The sequence below is a fragment of the Myotis daubentonii genome, chromosome X (assembly GCF_963259705.1).
Source record: "Myotis daubentonii chromosome X, mMyoDau2.1, whole genome shotgun sequence".
NCBI lineage: Eukaryota > Metazoa > Chordata > Mammalia > Chiroptera > Vespertilionidae > Myotis > Myotis daubentonii.
This window is the reverse complement of record NC_081861.1, coordinates 4,251,182-4,270,050: the sequence shown is the minus strand read 5'-3', so window position 1 is coordinate 4,270,050 and position 18,869 is coordinate 4,251,182. Positions and strand designations below refer to the sequence as shown.

The 18,869-nt window shown below is 52.4% G+C and overlaps 1 protein-coding gene across 2 annotated transcripts; it reads right to left on the bottom strand.

Annotated features, from left to right (window-relative positions):
- Positions 1-523: 523 nt before the first annotated feature.
- Positions 524-17,505, bottom strand: UBA1 (ubiquitin like modifier activating enzyme 1). Of its 2 annotated transcripts, XM_059678830.1 has the most exons (27): positions 17,286-17,505; positions 12,825-12,941; positions 12,645-12,703; positions 12,374-12,542; positions 12,155-12,289; positions 11,108-11,214; positions 10,533-10,623; positions 10,291-10,423; positions 9,680-9,777; positions 9,439-9,585; positions 9,142-9,318; positions 8,911-9,015; positions 8,740-8,820; positions 8,230-8,385; positions 6,651-6,816; positions 6,353-6,549; positions 5,571-5,635; positions 5,143-5,338; positions 4,412-4,486; positions 4,106-4,295; positions 3,699-3,731; positions 2,917-3,005; positions 2,400-2,492; positions 2,081-2,272; positions 1,189-1,290; positions 971-1,071; positions 524-831 (listed from the first exon to the last, which is right to left on the bottom strand). In XM_059678830.1, exons 2-27 carry the CDS (start codon positions 12,939-12,941, stop codon positions 696-698), a joined length of 3,210 nt encoding a protein of 1,069 aa, XP_059534813.1. In that variant the 5' UTR covers positions 17,286-17,505; the 3' UTR covers positions 524-695. The 2 variants fall into 2 exon arrangements, with proteins under 2 accessions (XP_059534813.1, XP_059534814.1); XM_059678831.1 differs by lacking the exon at positions 3,699-3,731.
- Between the last annotated feature and the right edge of the window lie 1,364 nt (positions 17,506-18,869).

The window sequence follows — 18,869 nt, the reverse complement described above, 5'->3', positions numbered from 1 at the left end:
CAAGATCAAGGGCAGACAGAGTATGCAGCCCTGTTGGGGGCCTGAGGTGAGCCTCCTATTGCCTACTCTAACCAATCAGCCACCCACAGCTGACTCTTCTCAAAGTTAAGAGGCCTCAGGTCAGACAGACCAGGTGGGGGGCAGGGGAAAGAGACGGGAAGGACGGGGCAGGAAAGGGTCCTTTCCTTTACAGGTGTCCTCAGCTAAACACTTTCATAAGCCCTGCTGACCTAACAATATAGCATGGCAGGGTGTTAAGGAGATGGAGAAGGTAGAATTGGAACCCAGCTCAAGTAAATTGGACCCCGGTACCTGTTCTCTATGGCCTCACCGGTGCCTCCACTTCTTCCTAAGCAGGGAGGGAAGGAGGAAGAAGGTGGCAATTCCCACATGTTCTCTGCCCAGAAAACAGGCAGCTGGGGTGGGGTGGTGGTGGTGCTGGGGTTAGCTTTTTGGGTTACCATCTGACCCAGACAGCTCCAGGAAGTCCTTTCCTTCCCTGGAACCAGCAGGACATGCCATGTCCGAGTTAATAACTGTTTATTAGGATTCAAGGTTCTGAACAATGTAGGAAGCAGTGGCAAGAGGGATCAGGTAGGGGGATGAGGGAATACCAGGCTTGGCTAGCTGGGCCACTGCCACAAGTCAAATGGGAGCCCTGGGCGGGAAGGGCTCTGGAGAAGGGGAACTTGGGGTCAGCGAATGGTATATCGGACGTAGGGGACCTCGACATCCTCGCCGCTCTCGTCGTTGCAGCATAGCTCAAGCACCAGTGCCCGCACATGGCGGCCCAGCTTTCGCTTCGACACACGGCTTACGATCTCTGTCATCCTGGGGGCAGGGCAGCAGAGTGTCAGGGAGGCAGAAGGGAGAGAGAGGAAGGGCAGGTGGGTGGGTGGGGGCCCAGGAGCTGAAGGGTGGTGAACAGGAGTGGGATAGCTGCAGGCTGAGGCTCTGCCACCCAACTCACGGTTGATCCAACCGTTCCTTGAGCTTGGCAGCTGGCATGAAGAAGGAGTAGAGCATCGACACGCCCTGGGACAGCATGGTGATCTCCAATTTATGCTCTGTCTGGAGGAGGAAAGGGGGGTGGGCATGTCACAGGGGTGGACGTGTCACAAGGGTGGACAGGTCAGTCACATGCACACTCCGCCTCTATGTGGGGTAAGAGTGAGGGAGGGGCCTCACCTTGAAGTAGTCAAGGAACTGTTTGAGGGTCATCTCCTCGCCATTAGGCTGCAGCCCCTGTACCTCAAAGCGATCCCACAACGTCCATTCTCGGTTATAGTACTGGGGGACAAGAAGCAGACCAGTGTTATGGGGGTCCAGCCCCATCACTCTCCCCCTCCACTTATGCAGACATGCTAAGCAAGATCACTCTTTTGTCCAAAGCTCTCGTGGCTTCCGCCTCACCCTAAGCACTGAAACCTTATGATAGCCATGACCAACAAGGCCCTACATCATTGCAGTCCTCCTCTCTGTTCCTCCCCTCACTCACTCACTGTGCTCTAGCTACTTCTTTCTCAAACATGCCAGGCAGGCACACTGCTACCCTTACAGAGACTGGTCCCTCTGTCTGAAATGCCCTCCTCCCAGAAGCCTGCATGGTCTGTCTCTTCACCTCCTTCAATATTGGACTCAAACTTTGTCTTTTCAGCAAGGTCTTCTGTGGCCATCTCACATTTAAAATCCCCAAACCAACCCCTTACCACCCGGTACTCTCAAGTCTTCCTTAGCCTGCTCTATTTTGGGGTTGCTCAAGAAATACTTAAGTGAATTAATAAATGAAGCAAGTAAAAGAACTTAGTAGAGTAAGCACCTAATAAATGCTGGTTGCTATTACTGTACAGTTATTAACAATCTCCTATTAAATGTCCCATCTTTTCTGAGGGCTTCCACAGGTAGAATAAGACCAGTGCTTAGCACACAGAAGGTGCTCAAAAAAACAAGGGGCACACAAAAGGAGCAGCTACACACTGACTGAAACCTCACCTGGCAAAAGCCTGTGAGGCAAACTAGAGCCAGCTCTAGAGAGAAACACCCCAACCAGAAGCCCACCTCCCCTGATGCAGACCCTCACCTGGTGACGGGGTGCAGGTAGGGGTTCAGAGAAGGCGAAGAAAGGCAGGGCCAAGTTGAGGAAACCATTCTTATAGGAGTCAAGCCTTCGGTGCCCCTGAACCACCTTGTATAGCTCCAGGCACACAAGGCCAACCACAGCGGCTGTGGTTGTGGCGATGGCTGGGATGATTTTCCCTGCAATCAGCTTGCTCTGTGAGGGCAGGAGAAATCAAGGAAGGTTGTAGTTGAGGAGGAGGATGCGCCCAGTCTACAGAAAGGATGGAATGCAGGGAACTCAAGCCTGGGAGGGGGTGACACATCAGTCTAGATCCCCTCACCTTGTGCCGGTCTGCAGCGGGAATGTCATAGTTCTCTGCCCGAAGGTTGGATGCAGCCACAATGAAGTCGATATGGAAGTTGGTGTCGTCATCCTTTTATGGGCAGGGGGAGTATAGGAAGATAATGAGATCAGAGGAGGAAGAGGACTCCTGGCCTTCGGGGACACTGCAATTACCTGCTGGGCTCTCTCAGATCACAAAGGCATGGCTGGGAACACCTATTTGTTCAAGGCCGCATGGAAAGCCTGTGATCCAAGCCCTACAAAGGCCTGGGGCCGCTTCCAGATCCCCAGGGGGGATGTAGAAGATACACGAAGGGGAAGTTGGGGGGAAATATGCAGACATGGATGTAGAGGAATGATATGGAGGGGGAGAAAGAAGACATGAAAGGGGAGAATAGAGGCATGTAAGAGGTTGAGACAGGCAGGAGATCTTATATACATTTTACAATTCTGTCCTGCCCAGCCCACGTGTGCTTAGCCCACCCCCTTGCCTGCCCAGGGTCCCCACCCAGCACCTTCTCAAAGTCGATGGGGTACATCTTGAACCCAGGGAGCTTTTCTGGACTAGGCAGTGTCGCCTTGAGCTCCTCTAGACGGCTGTCATCTGCAGGAAGAGAGAAGACACAACAGCTCCTTAGATCCCAAGCCAGGGTCCGAGAAGAAAACAGAAGCCCAGGTTGGGGCAAAAGGAGTTCACATAGATAAAGGATTTGAAAAGGAAAGCCATCCTGGAAGAGGGGGCAGGGGGAGAGTAAAGCAAGGCAACAGAGCATAAACCTGAAAACAGGAAGGGGGAGGCGGGATAGTCAGATCTCTAGAAATACTATGGAACTTAACACGAGAAAGTGGAGATCCAGGTGGGAGAGCTGGAGATCTTGGGGAGAATGTACAGAGAGGTGGGGAGACATGGAGGAAGAGATGGGGAAGGGGGGATGTAGAAGATACACGAAGGGGAAGTTGGGGGGAAATATGCAGACATGGATGTAGAGGAATGATATGGAGGGGGAGAAAGAAGACATGAAAGGGGAGAATAGAGGCATGTAAGAGGTTGAGATAGGCAGGAGATCTTATATACATTTTACAAATACCCCATATACATACAAGAAGAGGCAGTATATGGGTGAAAGTAAATGAAAGAAGTAAAGAGAAGACAGGAAAAAACATACAGAGAGGAACATGTAGGGATATATATTTGGAAAGGAAGATGGGAGAGGACGAGAGACAGAAGACATATGGAGAGTAAGGGGGGAGATGGAAGGAAAATGCAGGGGGAATAACATAGGTACAGACACATTACCTCTGGAGGGAGACAGATGGAAGGGAAGGGTACCTGGATAAACACATAGATCAAGGGTCAGCAAGCTTAGGCCAAGGGACAAAGGTCATTGGTGGATATCTTATCTCCCCCCCTCCATGAAAAGATCAAGAGGAAACAACACTTTTTCTTTCAAGGTGGATATGCGTGGAACAAGAAAAATAAACAGCTAGCTCTCCTGAGGGCTTGCGAGCGGTAAGGGAGAGGGAGTAAAGGAGAATATGCCCTAACCAACCCTCTTCATTTCAGAAAGGGAGGCTCAAAGGCAGGTGTGGGGGAAGCCTCGGGCTTGGAGTCGCAAAGCAGAGCCAGGGGGGCTAAGGACCAGTGGGGAGGCTGAGCTGGGCAGGGGACAAGTAGGATGGCGACTCCTAGCCAAAAACCCTCACCAACAGAGGCACTGGCGCTCTGCAGCTCCTGGTCAGAGACGTGGATCTTGACGCCAGACTTGGGGGTGAACTCGGGGACCTGAACAGACCGTAAGAAGGTGGCCACAGCAGCTCGGTCCTGAGAGCCTCCCAGTCCGTAGGTCTGGGCAAAGAGGTTAGCGGCAGCCATCACGTAGTCCAGATGCAGGGGCTAGGAGAAAGCAGGGCACAGAAGGGAGAGCATATCAGCCCTCATCTGGGGAGTCTCTGCCTCCTTCTCACCCACCCACTCACTGACCCTAGGAGACCCCAAGGGAGGAGACTTACATTGTTGACATCAAAAGTCAGTGGGTGTGGACATCGTTTGGGTCCAGACCAGAAGGGAGCTCCTGAGCTTGTGAGCTAAGGGAGTAGAGATTTTTGAGAAGGACTGTGAGTGGAGGCCTCTTTAAAATCCTAACTCCTCACCGTGGCCCTGGATGGGCCCTGACCCACTACAGCTTGGCACGCACAGGGTCCTGTAGATGGAAGTTCCAATGCCTGGCTGAAGCAGGGACCTTGTTGAAAAAATTACCAATTCCTGGGCATTTGCTTTGTGCAAGACACACAGGCATTCAATTAACTTTTATGGATTGGCAAACACTGTACAAACTTAGTATTAGTAAATACCAATAAGTCCTCCAAAAATCCCCACGAAGTAGGTACTATTATCTCTACTTCACTGAGGAGGAAACCGAGGTGCAAAGAGGTTATGTGACTTGCCCAAGTGCAAATGGAGCTGGGGTTTGAATCCACACAGATTCCTGCGCTCTCAACTCCAAAACTTCTCCCCCATAATCCCTATAGCCCTGGAAGTCGGTATGACTCAGCCCACAGCACAAGTAAGGGGAACAAAGTCTCCTGCTCAAAGGAAAAGGAATGGAAAAAACAAGCTCCCCATGCCTTGGGGCACCTGCCACAGTTGGACTAATGACCGGGAGGAGCCACGTGGTTGGGGTGGGGAAGCCCACAGCAGGTTCTTATTTCAGATTTTGTCAGACCTGGCAAGTGGGCATTACCTGGTCAGGAGGGAAGTTGTGCAGCAGCTGCCGGATGTTGTTAGAGTACTGGGTGTGCCAGTGGTGGCAGGCCCAGGTCACACAGTCGGCCCAGGTCTGTGGCCGCTGCAGCAACAGGCTGCGCTGCAAGGCCTCCAGCACCTCCAAGGGTTGGGTGCCCGCCAGCCGCAGGGTCCGCTCCACAAACTTGGGGTCTCTATCAGGAATTGGAGTGGTCAAAGGGGCAGGATTACATAGCAGCCCTACAGTGGGCTCCAGGGAAACCCCACTTTTTCCTCAGAAAGCTAGTCCTGACCCGCAGTGGTATGAAGCCCAAGCATTCACTAGTTCATGTGAAGTTTCCCTGGTGCTGGGTGTTATTGAGGAAAGCAGACAGGATGCCTTGGCTGGTAGGCAGGGGAAGGAGCAAGGGGGCATTTGGTACATACGTGAGGTATTGGTTGACGTTTTCTGCTGGCTGCTTGAAGAGGCCTTCAAACTCATCCCGAGCCCACTGCAGGCAGAGCAAACGAATTACTTGGGGGCAATGGCTGACAAAGTGGGTTTCCAGAGACATTACAGAAAGACCATCAGTGAATAAATCAAATACGAAGAACACTGCTCTGGGAGAAGGAAAGCCCCCCTCAAACACTGCTCCTAAACTTCCCCACTCCCCCACCCCTAGCACCTCAACTTAGAAACCAATGGTTACAATAGTCAATGTAACCACTTAAAAATGAAAATAAAGTATTCCTAAGCTTCCTGTACCTTACTTGATGTTAATCCTCAATAAAAAAAAAAAAGTCAAGGTTGAGACTTTGTATGTGGAAACACATCCTCCCTTTACAGAAGCATACTGAAGTATCAGGGAGTGCAGTGTTGTGATGTCCATGACTTACTTCAGCACAAAGAAAAAAACCCCATAAATCTAAGCAGAAAATGTGACAAAACAGGAACAACTGTTAAATCTAGATGACGAGTGGTATTTGAGTTCACCATACTACTCTTTATACTTGTTTACATGCTGAAAAAATTCTAAGATAAAAGTTAAAAAAAAAAAAAAAGAACCAACCATGCTAAAAATCTAGGCTGCTGGATAAGAAGTGAGGGACGAAGGTTTGGAGAAAAAGCACATCTTGTATGTACTTAGGCTTGTGACACCTCAAGGCCAGGGCCCTGGATGTCGAGAGGCAGGGTGCTGACTGCCTTCCCTCACCCCCCAGCTAATCACCTGCAGGGTGTGCTCGATGGCGTTGGGGAAGTTCTTCAGCGTGCAGATGGGGATGGACTTCTCAGGCGGGTCCTGGCTAGAGCTGTACGACTCTGTCAGGAAGGGGATCACCACCTGCACGTTGCCCTTGGTGCCCAATGTGCCCGACTCCAGCAGTGGCTTCCGGTAGTACACACAGCGGCGGTCCATGTACATGCCTGGGGCGGGCGGGAGGGACATTAGGAGAGGACAGAAAGGCACCCCTGACACACACACACCACCATCTGCCCTTGACCTCCTCACCCGCCTCTAAACTTACGGGCATCCACGTTGTCCAGGGCATTGGCCACCCCATCCAGGTTTTGAAAGAAATCGTCGTCATAGATGCGCTCCGTGTCAGGACCCACTCGGTTCTGGTGGCTTATCACCCGGATATGCGGATTCATCTGGCGCACAGCCGCAGCAGCGGTATCAGACTTTAACTTCTGGCAAGGGTGAGGGTGGGAATGGGGAAATAGAACTCAGTTATTTGTGCATTCACCAAACCAACCTCAGGAGGCTCCCTGGTTTAGCAGGAAACAGTCCATGACATTGCCACATGGCTGGGGCTGTGATGAATGTGGCAGGGACTCAGTGGAAAGGGAAGCAGTGACCAGACACAGACTGGAGACAACAGGTGACCCATCTGGTCTTTTGCCTACCCAACATCTATTATTCTTTCAGGTAACAGCACCCAGGGTTGGGGTACTCCCCCCACAAATAAAACAGGATGTAAGCACACAGATAAGCAGGATGCTCTCAAAGCCCCAAGTCAGGTCCTGTCCCTCCTCTGCTCATAACAATACCCCAGAACCCACCTCCACTGAGGGTCAAAGGAGCTGACCCACTTCCTCTATGTCATCTCCTACTACCCTCCCACTCTGGATCATGGCCTGGGCACTACCCTACTCCCTAACACCTTTCGAGTCTGCAGACCCTTCTTCAACCACAGTGATCAAAACTGCAAACCCAAAAAAAAAAAAACACAAAAACAAAAACAAAAAAAACCCTGCAAACCCATGTTTTGCTATTTCCTGTGCACTGCATTTATCATGAACTATAAACGACGTTGTCCCCCACAGGCAGCTTCCCAGCTAGATCCCTGTATAACCCAGCTCCCATGTGCGTAGAGAACAATGAACCTAGCAGGCATAAAGCACTCCCCGAGGAAAGGCCTGCTTGGAAGGCTGGCCCTTGGCTGGCATCTGGGAACTTGGATTTGGGGAGTGTTCTCACCATTCCTGATAAGGAGACTCTGTGCGCTTAGACTACCTATGCAAACAACGTGGTTTGTGCCCAACACCTGCTTTCCTTCTGGACGTCTGCAACTTAGGTATGTGCCCAGCAGAGGGTGCCTATGTGACCAGCCCACAGTAAAAACCCTGGGTGCTGAGTCTCTAAAAAGATCCTCTGGTTGACAACATTTCACATGTTGCAACTGGCTACTGGGGGGGGAATTAAGCGTGTTCTGTGCGACTCCACTGGGAAAGGAGACTTCACCGCCAGTGCCCTTTCCCTTTGCTGATGTTACTCTGCATTCTTTGGTGGAAGAATTCATAGCTGTGAATATGACTGACTATATGCTGAGTCCTGTGAGTTCTCTCAGTGAGTCACTGAACTTGGGGGTAGTTTGGAAGACCCCCAACATACTGTCCCAACAGCACTGATAAGAGGTCAAGGGGGGAAAAACAGACGAAAAATTATAGATTCAATGAAGGTTACTCAAATAAATGTTTGTTGAATGAGTGACAGAGAGAAGAAACTGAAGGAAAGGAAAAGGCGGAAAGGCCTCCTTTCCAGAATGGGAACAAAGAACAGGAGGAACGCTGAGATGAAAAAGCACCCCGTCCCCAACTTACCGTAACATCCCAGGGCCGGAACAGAAACTGTCTGTTCAGATTTGACTTCTCAATGGTGTCCATGTCTGTGACTACAACTTCTCCACCCTCTCCACAGCCCAACCCAATCATGGTGAAGTTCTTAAGCAGCTCACAGCCAATGGCTCCAGCACCCACCTAGGAAGCAGCCAAGAGACAGAGCCTGGTTAATGCAGACTAGCTTAGAGTCACCCATCACTCCTCACTCCCCCTAAAGACAGTAGGAGCCTGGATGAGGGTCTAGTGCCATATACTTAAGTCTCAGGGCTGTACGAAATAACCAACCAGTCATGTGAGGGAGGCAGCACCAGAGGGGGGTTAATAGAAGGCTGCACTAGGCTTTGCCTCAAGATAGGTAACAGCAAAAGGCATGTGATAGAGGTATAAGAACCGAAAGACCCTCCCTCAGGAGACAGGAGACCCCTGAAGGGATAGCCACAGGCCAGGAGAGGTGAGGGACAACGTGTCCGGGGGGGGGGGGGTGTCACTCACCAGGAAGTACTTCTGTTTGCCCAGTTTCTCTTGCATGTCTGAGCCAAATACGGCCACCTGCCCATCATAACGGTTGTGGCGCTGGGGAATGAGAAGGAAGAGGGTCAAAGAGGGGCCTTACCAGAAACGATCCCCCCAGTGGTGCCTTCCCCATGGGCCACACTCACATACCGGGAGGCACTTGTCCTCTGTGAGGGCCTCTTTGTCCTCAGGGAGACACTCCAGGGCATCAAAGTACAGCCATTGCATGATGGGCATAAACTTCCCAGAGCAGGCCTGGAAACAGGGGAAGAGAGGGAAAGTGGTCAGTGGTTAATGCGGGCAAAACATAGAATAGCAAGTGATGGAGTCAGGGAGGTGCCTGGCCCATCCCCAACCCTGCCATTCTACACCCATGCTGACCTTCATGACCTCTTGGGCAGCCAGGCCCCCAATGAAGGCATTGATGGGTGCCAGGTCCCCAGCAGCCACATATGCCAGCTTCCGGATGAGGTCCTCATCCAGACTCTCCTGCTGCACTCCTGGCAGGGCTCGAGCATTTACAGCCTGGGCTATGGCCACCAGCTCTGTGGCATCCTCCTGGTGGGGCAGAATGAACCAAGAATGCACCTATCAGACCACTGTGGGTAAGGGTGGAGAGGCAGAGAGGCATGGTGGGCCTTCAGTGCCAAGGTCACCTGCCCTGGCTCATCCACCTACCTTATTGTGGGGCCGAGGGGGCTGGCCGTGCTGAGCACAGAACTGGTGAAGGGCCTGGAAGCCAATATGCAGCTGAGCAGGGCGGGAAAACTTGGCAAAGTCCGTCATCACAAAGTCAGGCTCTACCAGAGAGGTCAGCAAAGATTTCTGTGGGAGGCAGGACATCAGAACCAGAAGAGAGGAATGGAGAACCTGGAAATTCCCAGAACCACCCCTAGAGCCCCTGACCCTCCATACTCACAAAGCTGATCTTCTTAGGTACTTTGACCTGACTGACGATACCGCCACGGATATAGTCAGAGAAGTTGGAGGTGTCACAGATACTAAAGGTGTAAGGACCTATGGGAGATGGGGAAGCTGTCAGGCTGCCTACCCTCCCGAAAAGCCACAACACCCACAAGCTAAGGAAAAATCCACTCATGATCTAGCTCAGACACCAGGAACCATCTCTCCTCCACCCCAGGTCCCACTTGGACATCAGAAACCATCTCCCTTCTGCCCTAGATCCAGCTCTGAGCCCACGGGACCCCGTGTCCCTGACCCCAAGTCTACACTGGAAGACATTCCCTTCTCCCTGTCCAAATCAGCTCAGACACAAGGGGATCCTTTGATCTGCTCTGTTCAAGTACCAGAGACCTTTCCCCCTCGGCATAAATACCAGGGAACTACTCTCCCGGGATCAGCTCCGACACAAGACAGCACCTCTCCCCCATGCCCACCAGCTGTGACTGGACCCCTAGGGTCTGTTTCTGGTTCAACTCAGCCACTCAGACTGTTTCTGGTTCAACTCCTCTTGCTCAGAGCCCAGGGACACACCTCCTATTTTCCAATTCCCCAACGGCCCTAGCTTACCCAGGACTTTGATCTCTATGGGCCGATTTCCGTTGAGTTCAACCATGCCCTGTACTTCTGAAAAGGAGACAAAGTCGCCACTCTCAAACCCGTGCCGGGCCTCGTCCAGGCAGGTAACCACACCAGGGTTGTCCTGGTTAAAGGAAGAATGAGTCTTCAGAGGCACGCTTAGGGTAACAGGAGCAGACAAAGCCTGCTACTGCCCATCTGCCTGCCAGGACCCCTGAGGCTGGTCTCCTCACCTTGGTAATCATAGAAACCATAGCACTGAGTGGCTGTTCCCCATTGGAATCAGTGAGGATCATTTCCTCTCCAAAGTCACAGAAGAGTTGCCTGTAGAGGGGACAACAGGGCTGATGCCTGAGTTCCATGCAGAGGGGGGCCCCATATGTCCCTCAAAATGCTGCAAATACTTGCTGAGCAAACTCAGCCCATCCCTACTGGGAATTGGACGGCATTCTTGCCACATGGGGAGGTGAACACACAGAAGCTAAAACCCAGGTAGCTGCCCTGGCCAGTTTGGCTCAGTGGATAGAGCATCATCCTGTGGACCAAAGGGCTACAGGTTCAATTCCGGTCAAGGGCATGTACCTTGGTTGCAGGTTCCTCCCCGGCCCAGGCCCTTAGGGCACATGCAGGAGGCAACCAATCGCTGTGTTTCTCTCTGTCTTTCCCTCTCTCTAAACATCAATGGGAAAATATCCTTGGGTGAGGAAATAAATATGTAGATAAAACCTGGGTAGCTGAGGGCAGTGAGAGCTTGGGGGTCTTGACCTAGACCTGGTAGGGGTTGGGGGAAAAGGGTAGGGACACTCACCCAAACAGGCCTCGTGTGTCTGCTACCACCAGCTTGATGCCACGACTGTGACAGAACTCACCCACCAGGAGCTGGTCTTCCAGGGGGGCGTTGGTGAGGACCACCACCTGTGGACAGGCAGAAAGGCAGAGGCTCAAAGGTGGGAGTAATGGAGGAAGGTTGGTGGGAGGGGTCAGGGAGGGCTTGGAAGGCTTTGCTGGTTCAGCTCTTTCAGGCAGAGTATCTAGCTACTATGTATCAGACTTAGAGCAGGCGAAAAGGTGAGACTCAAGAGAAATCGAATCCCTAGGAATCCCTAGAACACACCAGGCAAAGTAAAGAGGCAGCTGGGAAGAAAGAGTCTGGAGAACATCTGACTCATTCATTTGCCAACACCCACTGCTGCCTGCCTACAACCCTGCCATGCCCCGTGAGATGCAGAAGAGGTAAAACTGTCCCAGCCAAAGTCTGAGCTCACTCCTACCACACCCACTCGCTCCCAATTCTCAAGACAATGCCTACTCAGCCAGGATCCTTGGGATTTTGCTCTCTGCCTGAATGAGTACTCTTCCCCACCAGGGTGAGCTCCTCCCCCTACACCTCAGGGTTCCATGGCAGTGTGTCCCGGCTGCCGGGACACCCTGGGGCAGTCTCAGCTCCCAAGGTTCCTCTTTCTGGCCCAAGTTTTTATTTAACAAACAACCAGATGGCCCTTATCAGAGCCAGCTGCTATTCTAAGTGTTTAGCCCTCACAAAAACCCTGAGGTTGGTTTTACTGCCATTCCTGAGTCTACAAACAGGAAAAAGGCACAGATTAAGTGACCTGCCTGAGGTCATACTAATAGAAGCAGAGATTCACACCAAGGCAGTCTGGCTCCAGTATGCGCTCTGTCCACATGCCCCTGCCCCAAGGCAGGTCTAGGATCTAAAATCCTGCCTGCACCCCCTAGATGCACCACCAGCATGAAACCTGGCACAAGGCCAGCCCATTAAAAACACTGGACAAATGAACACACCAGAGATGGGCTCTGAGAGAACTGGGCAGGAGGCCGGGCTGTGTTGGGGTACCTGAAAGCTACAAAGGAAGTCCTCAACGAGGGGGCCAGTGTAGGCACTGACAGGCACGTAGCTGTTGAGCTCAGCGAGGCGGGGCTGGGAGACCTCAGCCCGGTTTTTACCAATGTCCTCCTCCCGCAGGTAGAACTGCAAAGTAGAGTGGGGGATGAAGTGAAGTGGCTGTGGAGCCTGGGGCCTTGGCGGGGAGGAAAAGGGGTCAGGAAGAGGTACCTGGGAGGAGAGGTCAGACCACTGGGCAGTGCCTTGGTCATGGAGGGTGACAGCCTTGACCCCACCAAGGATGATGTTTTTGGCAATCTCCACACCCAGACCCCGAAGGCCTGATACCAGTACGCTGGATGTCTGCAGCCGTTTCATTGCCTCATGGCCCAACACGTATCTGCCAGGTGAGGGGGGCAAGCAGGGTCAGGGCCTGGCCCTCCTGACCACATCCTCTCAGAGCCCCACCCCCACCTCTCCGTCCAACCTAGGCCCCACTCACAGTTGCCGGGAGTAAAGACCCTCATCTATGTCTGCTTCATTGCCGTTCTTTGCCATTCCCTAGGGATAGAGGGCAAGAACAGGGTCAAGGAAGCACGAAGGTGTAGGGTACGGACAGTGATACAAAATATATTCCCACCACCACCACCCCACCTGCCAGTTCCAGGAAGAAGACACTCACGTTGGTTGGCACCGAGGTCACTTCAGACAATCGAGAGTGGGCAGGGGAACAGTTAGAACCCGGCTTTGGATCAGGCCCGGACACGCGACGTTTCTTGGACAGCGGCGAGCTGGACATCTGGATGGAAAAAGGAGGGTCAGGTGGGCCTGATGAACACGTATGTGTCTGTTGATTAGTGGCGACTATAGGGGAAGGGAAGACTTAAGGGCTAGTATCTCCAGTTTACAGGAGGAGACAGGTACAGAGAGGTGAGGCGACTTGTCCAGGGTCACACAGCTATCAGAGCTAAGATCTGAACCCAGGTGGTCTGGCTTGCAATCCATGCTGCTGACCACCAGGCCACTGGCCTTTCTCCCTAGCCCAGTATGAGGGAGACACCACTCCTAAGGTGAAAGGAGTAACAAGAATGTGCTTGTGGGGAACTCAGAGGAGGGATGGAGATTCAGGTCAGCCTGCCACTCCTTATCAGATCACATTTAACCTCTATGCCAGTGGTTCTCAACCTTCCTAATGCCGCGACCCTTTAATACAGTTCCTCATGTTGTGGTGACCCCAATTTCATTGTTACACATTGAACATAATTACAGCATAGTGATTCATCACAAAAACAGTATGTAATTATAAAGTGTTTTCCAATGGTCTTAGGCGACCCCTGTGAAAGGGTCGTTCGACCCCCAAAGGGGTCACAACCCACAGGTTGAGAACTGCTGCTCTATGAGCTCAGTTCCCTCACCTGTAAAATCGGGTTGATAATACCACTTACCTACCCCCATGGAGTTGTTGAGAAAGAACACAGACCAGAGCCCGGCCCAGAGCAGGTGGGCAAGAACGAGCAGCCATTCTCCTCTCCCTTAACCCTGGCGACAGGGGTGTGGGAGGGAAACACAGCTTGGACATCCATCGGGGTGGCATGATGGCACAGAACCCAGTTCCCAGAGGGGCTAAGGGAGGAGTTTTACAACGTCCACCCCCTCCCCTTCCTCCCAGCGCAGCTCTGGGAGACACCCAGGCCAGTAAGTTGGCAGGGAGAGAAGAGAACCCCCCACCCCAGCCTTGTCTTCACAGAGTCCCTTAAGCAGGTTAGCAATGGTAAGTGCTTATTAGAGCCCTCCCTGGGCTAATCATCATACTAAGCACTTTATGCACTTTGCTCACAGGGCACCCTCATGTGGGTGGGAATGCTCTCAGTAACATTCCCTAACTCCCACTGAAGGGGGAAAAAAAATCACACAGGGATGTGTGGTGACTTGACTGAGGTTCCCAGAGACTGATCAAGCTGGACCCAGACCAAGATCTGCTATGCCTGAGTCCAGGCTGCCTCCCAGTGTGATCAGGTTGAGCATCTTTGCCAGACAAATGGGAAAACCTGAGGTTATAGGGCAAGTTAACTTGCCAAGTGTCACACACTAGGTGCCAGAGACAGAACAATACAGACAGCTGTGGAAATGAAACCTGGGGGTGGGGCCGGTGACTGGACACAGACGCGGGAGAATCATTTCCCCTGGCCTCTAAGGCTCCCGAGGGGCCTCTGTTCTACACGGGGCCGTTCTGACACACAATCACACGAGTGCCCCCCGCTGCACGTAAAATTCCATCTTGGCACCTGTCACACTCTAGCGCTAAGCAAGACGACAGGAGCTCCCTCCTATCTACCCAGGACTTACTGCCTGTTAGTCGGAGAGTAAAGGGTTTTGTCTAATCCTAACAATACCCAAGGACCCGATAACCTTATGCCCACATCACAAAGAAAACAAAGGCCAATCACCTGCCTAGGGCTTTGTGGGACTGTCTGCCAAATGCTTCCTGAGGGAATAGAATCAGGACCCAGCTCAGGGCCTAGGGCCCAGTGCTGAGGGATGAGGGGTGAGAGAGAAGCCAGAAGGCGGGAGACAGGCAGCTATATTACTAGGAATGCTACTAACCAGCCAAGGTAGGAAGAGATGTGGTGAATTAGGGAGAAAAGGCAAATTGTATTTTTCCATTTACTGGCTCTCTGACCTGGGGATCTTATTTCCTCTGAGCCCCATTTTCTCCAAAAGTGGGGACAAATGGAAATATCCTCAAGGGGCTTCTGGGAAGGTTAAGAAAAATCAAGTTCTGTGGGCAGAACTCAGTGATCTGAGCACATAAGCAAGCTCCTCCCTTGGCACATGCAGTGGCCTGCATTACTTAACTCTTTGCCTTGTCACTGGTTTGCTAGTTTGGGACACACCATCGCCCAGCTCACTAAATCAGAGATGATCAAGGGCCTGAGAGATCTTTAGTTTCTTCAGCTTCTACCTCTGGAGCCCTCACGCTAGCAGCAAGGGCCTGAGCAGGTTTTGGTTCATTGTTCTAGAGTGAATGTCAATTGCAGCGGTTTGAAACAGGCCAGTCTCAAGGCAAGCAGAAGGGGTCTGGGCAGAAACCCCAAGGAGGAGCTAAAGATCTCCCACCCCCAACACAAAACTGCTATCCTTTCTCCCTCAACATATGCTCAGACTGCAAACACTATCAACTGTGCAGCAAAGCTGAACTGGGGACTCAAGAGTTTCAGAACTTGCCTGAGGTCTCCATACTGGTGACTTTGAAGCCTGCACATTCTCTACCACTCAAACCAGAGAAGGTCTCAGGTAGGAGTCCTGGAGCAGGTTTGAGAGAGGGCAGGCACAGGGTGAGGTTACTAGGATGAACCTAGGGCACAGGATGCTGGGGCCTGTTAAGCCTCCTAGGAGGGATTAACTGACAAGTCCCCAGGAGCAGAAAAGAGAGGAGTCAGGAGGCAATTGTCTGAGTCCAGGGAGGCTCAGAGGAAGGGGATGTTAGAAGCCCTGGGGCCAGGTGGGATGGGGCGGGCCAGGTTGGTAAGACTCAGATTTTTGAAAAGGGAGTTTTTGGGAAGGGCCACGAAATTACACTGGAGGTCCCCAGAGGCTACAAGAAGGTAGGAGGGAAGCTGCTTGGGTAATGGGTGGGGGATTCTGGGGCCACAAGAGGCTGCAGGAAAATTCTGGGGCCTGGGGGGAGGGGTATTTTCCATCAGGAGGATGCTGGGGTCCTGAGGTTCTTTTGGGGGGCAGGTGGCAGAAAGAAATATTTGATAAAACATAAGGACTTGCACAGAAAAAAGATAGGGGCTTTTAGGGGGAAAGGTGTCTTTGACATCTATGCCAGAGTCCCAGGAGGCTAAGAGGGTGGATGCTGAGGCCCAGGGTGGGGCTGGGAAGGGATTTCTACTGGAGCACAAAGGCCTTGTTTAGATCTCATCGATGTAGGCTAGGCTAGGGATTGCAACTTCTCTGAGGGGGGAGAAAGGAGAGCCTGAGCCCAGATAGTTCTGGGCCTAAAAAGTTCAGTCAGCAGATACCGGCTATGTCACCAAGTGGGGTTGGGTTTCTTTGACTGATTATGTGGGATCCTATGGAGGCTTGGAGAGCAGAGGCTGAGAAGGGGGCTTTCTACTCTCCTGGAGAACAACTAGGACTGCTGAGGGAAGGGACATCTGACCATGATGCGGGGTTCCTATGAAACTGAAAATGAAAGCTGAGGGCCTCTGACTGAAGATGGTGTAGACCTCGAAAGGTTCTAAGGGTAGATTCTGAAGCCTGATGGGAGGTTAAGGGATCCGTAAGAGAGGCTGGAATGCTGGTCTGCTTCTGAAGGCAGAGGTTGAGTGAAAAAGGGTGGGGTTTGAGAGGCAAGTCTCTGGTGGAGCGGGCTAGGAGCCAACAGGGTCTGCGAGGGCAGATGCTGGCATGGGGATCTCTGATGGAGGATTATGTGTCTAAGCAGATCCTCTCTGGTGCCTGATCCCCTGGGAGGCTCTAAGGGAAGATACTGGGGGTTAGGTGTATCTGATGGGGGAGATGCTGAGGCCTGCAAGGGGTTGTCTCTGAAGAGAACACTGGGATCATGAAAAAGGAGGCATTCCTTTATAGTAGAGATGGTTTCTAGGAGCAGGTTCTAGAAATTGAAAGGAATCTCTAAAGACATATGCTGAAGGGACCCTCTGAATAGAAGCGCTGGGCTCGGGCCAGGAGACCTGAGATGTGGAAGAGGGGTGTCAGACATGAAGGCCAGGCCCAATGGCCTTTCATAGGGTCGAGTCCCCTTGGAAGCTCCGAGGGTAGACTGTGCATGTGTGTGTGGCGGGGTGTCTGACGGAAGATGCTAGAGAAGGAGCTCAGAAATGAAAGCCTACGAACCCTTCCTCCCCAGGGTCTGATCCCTCTTGGAAGCTTGCGAGGGCAAATAATGACGATCTACGGGTGTATGAAGGGAGATTCTAGAGAAGGTCCTTTAATCCTTGGCTGGTCCCTTATGGGAAATGTCGGCCCCGCCCCAAGATCTGCCCCCCTCCACGGATCCCCAGCATCCCAGTCAGCACAGTCCGCCCCAACATCGCCGGGCCCAGCGCTGGCCCGCTCCCCTCCCATGCATCCCGAAACCCCTGCCAAGGCGCTGAGCGCAGCCGTTCGTTACCAATGCCGGTTCCCCGGGTCGCGCCGCCGCCAACTCCTCTAGGAGCCGAAACCGAGCTCGGCCGCCACCCTCCTTCTCCTCCTCCTCCTCGCTGTCTGGGCTGCTAAGAGTCGCCGCTGCCTGCGCCGCCTTCTCCTCCCCCGGCTGTAGTGGCTGTGCTCGTCCCTGCCACCTCCTTTAACTCAGCAGCCGACACAAGATGGCGGCCGTTGAGCGCGAGGCCGGAACAAAACCTTCGGCCCCACCCCCAGGGACCCGGATGCAAGTAGACCGCGCCCATTTTGGTCCCTGCCCGTCTGTGACTCGTTCGAAGGGGACTAGCTCCATCTGGTGGCCACTATGGCACTAACTAGGAAAGCAGGTAGGGAAACAGGTAAAACAGACCACGCCCCATTAAACCTGAATAATGAATATATTGCCGTTGCTATGGAAACCAGGAAAGGGCATCAAACACACACTTCCTGGTCATGAATTATGCATGAAGCCGGGTGGTTGGTTGACTAACACCCGCCAACCAGAAAGTCAATGTTAAAACATGAAGCCACGCCGAAGCCGGTTTGGCTCAGTGGATGAAGCGTCGGCCTGCGGACTGAAGGGTCCCAGGTTCGATTCCGGTCAAGGGCATGTACCTGGGTTGCAGGCACATCCCCAGTGGGAGATGTGCAGGAGGCAGCTGATCGATGTTTCTAACTCTCATCTCTCTCCCTCCCTCTCTGTAAAAAATCAATAAAATATGTATTTTTTAAAAAGTTAGTGTGTTTACTATCTTTAAAAAAAAAAAAACATGAAGCCACGCCTCGCTGCTTATGAATAATGAATGAATTTGCAGCAGCCCGGAAGCCAAGGAGACCGAGGCCACATCTTTCATGAATAATGCACTAATCCCGGTGGGATGGAACAAAAGGGGCAGGTCAGGTCCGCCCCGCAAGCAGGGAAATAGGGCTACTACAGCCGAAACCGGTTTGGCTCAGTGGATAGAGCGTCGGCCTGCGGACTGAAAGGTCCCAGGTTCGATTCCGGTCAAGGGCATGTACCTGGGTTGCGGGCACATCCCCGGTGGGGGATGTGCAGGAGGCGGCTGGTCAATGTTTCTCTCTCATCGATGTTTCTGACTCTCTGTCTCTCTCCCTTCCTCTCTGTAAAAAATCAATAAAATATATTTAAAAAAAAAAAAGAAATAGGGCTACTACAGGGAAAATACCACACACACACACCTCCGCCCCGCCCCCGCCACCCCGCCCTCGCTCATGAATAATGAATAACGATGCTGCAGCAGCTTAACCTGGAAACTCAGGGAGGTCAAGAAAGGTCACACACACTTATCCTGAATTATGCATGAGGCTGGATGGACAGCCCTGCCCAGCAAGTAGAGATTAGGATACTCCAGCATGGCAATAAGACCACCCCTTCTTGTTCATGAATAATTAAAGACCAAGGCCAAGGATAGGAGCCACAGGGGAAACCCAGGGGAAATGTATTTGCCTCCTCCCCACCCCTGATTAACTGCACATGAACCAGGGCTGCCTTGGTCCAATCAAATCTAGGCTCATAATGCTTTTGACAGGTGCCTCAGTTTCCACAGCT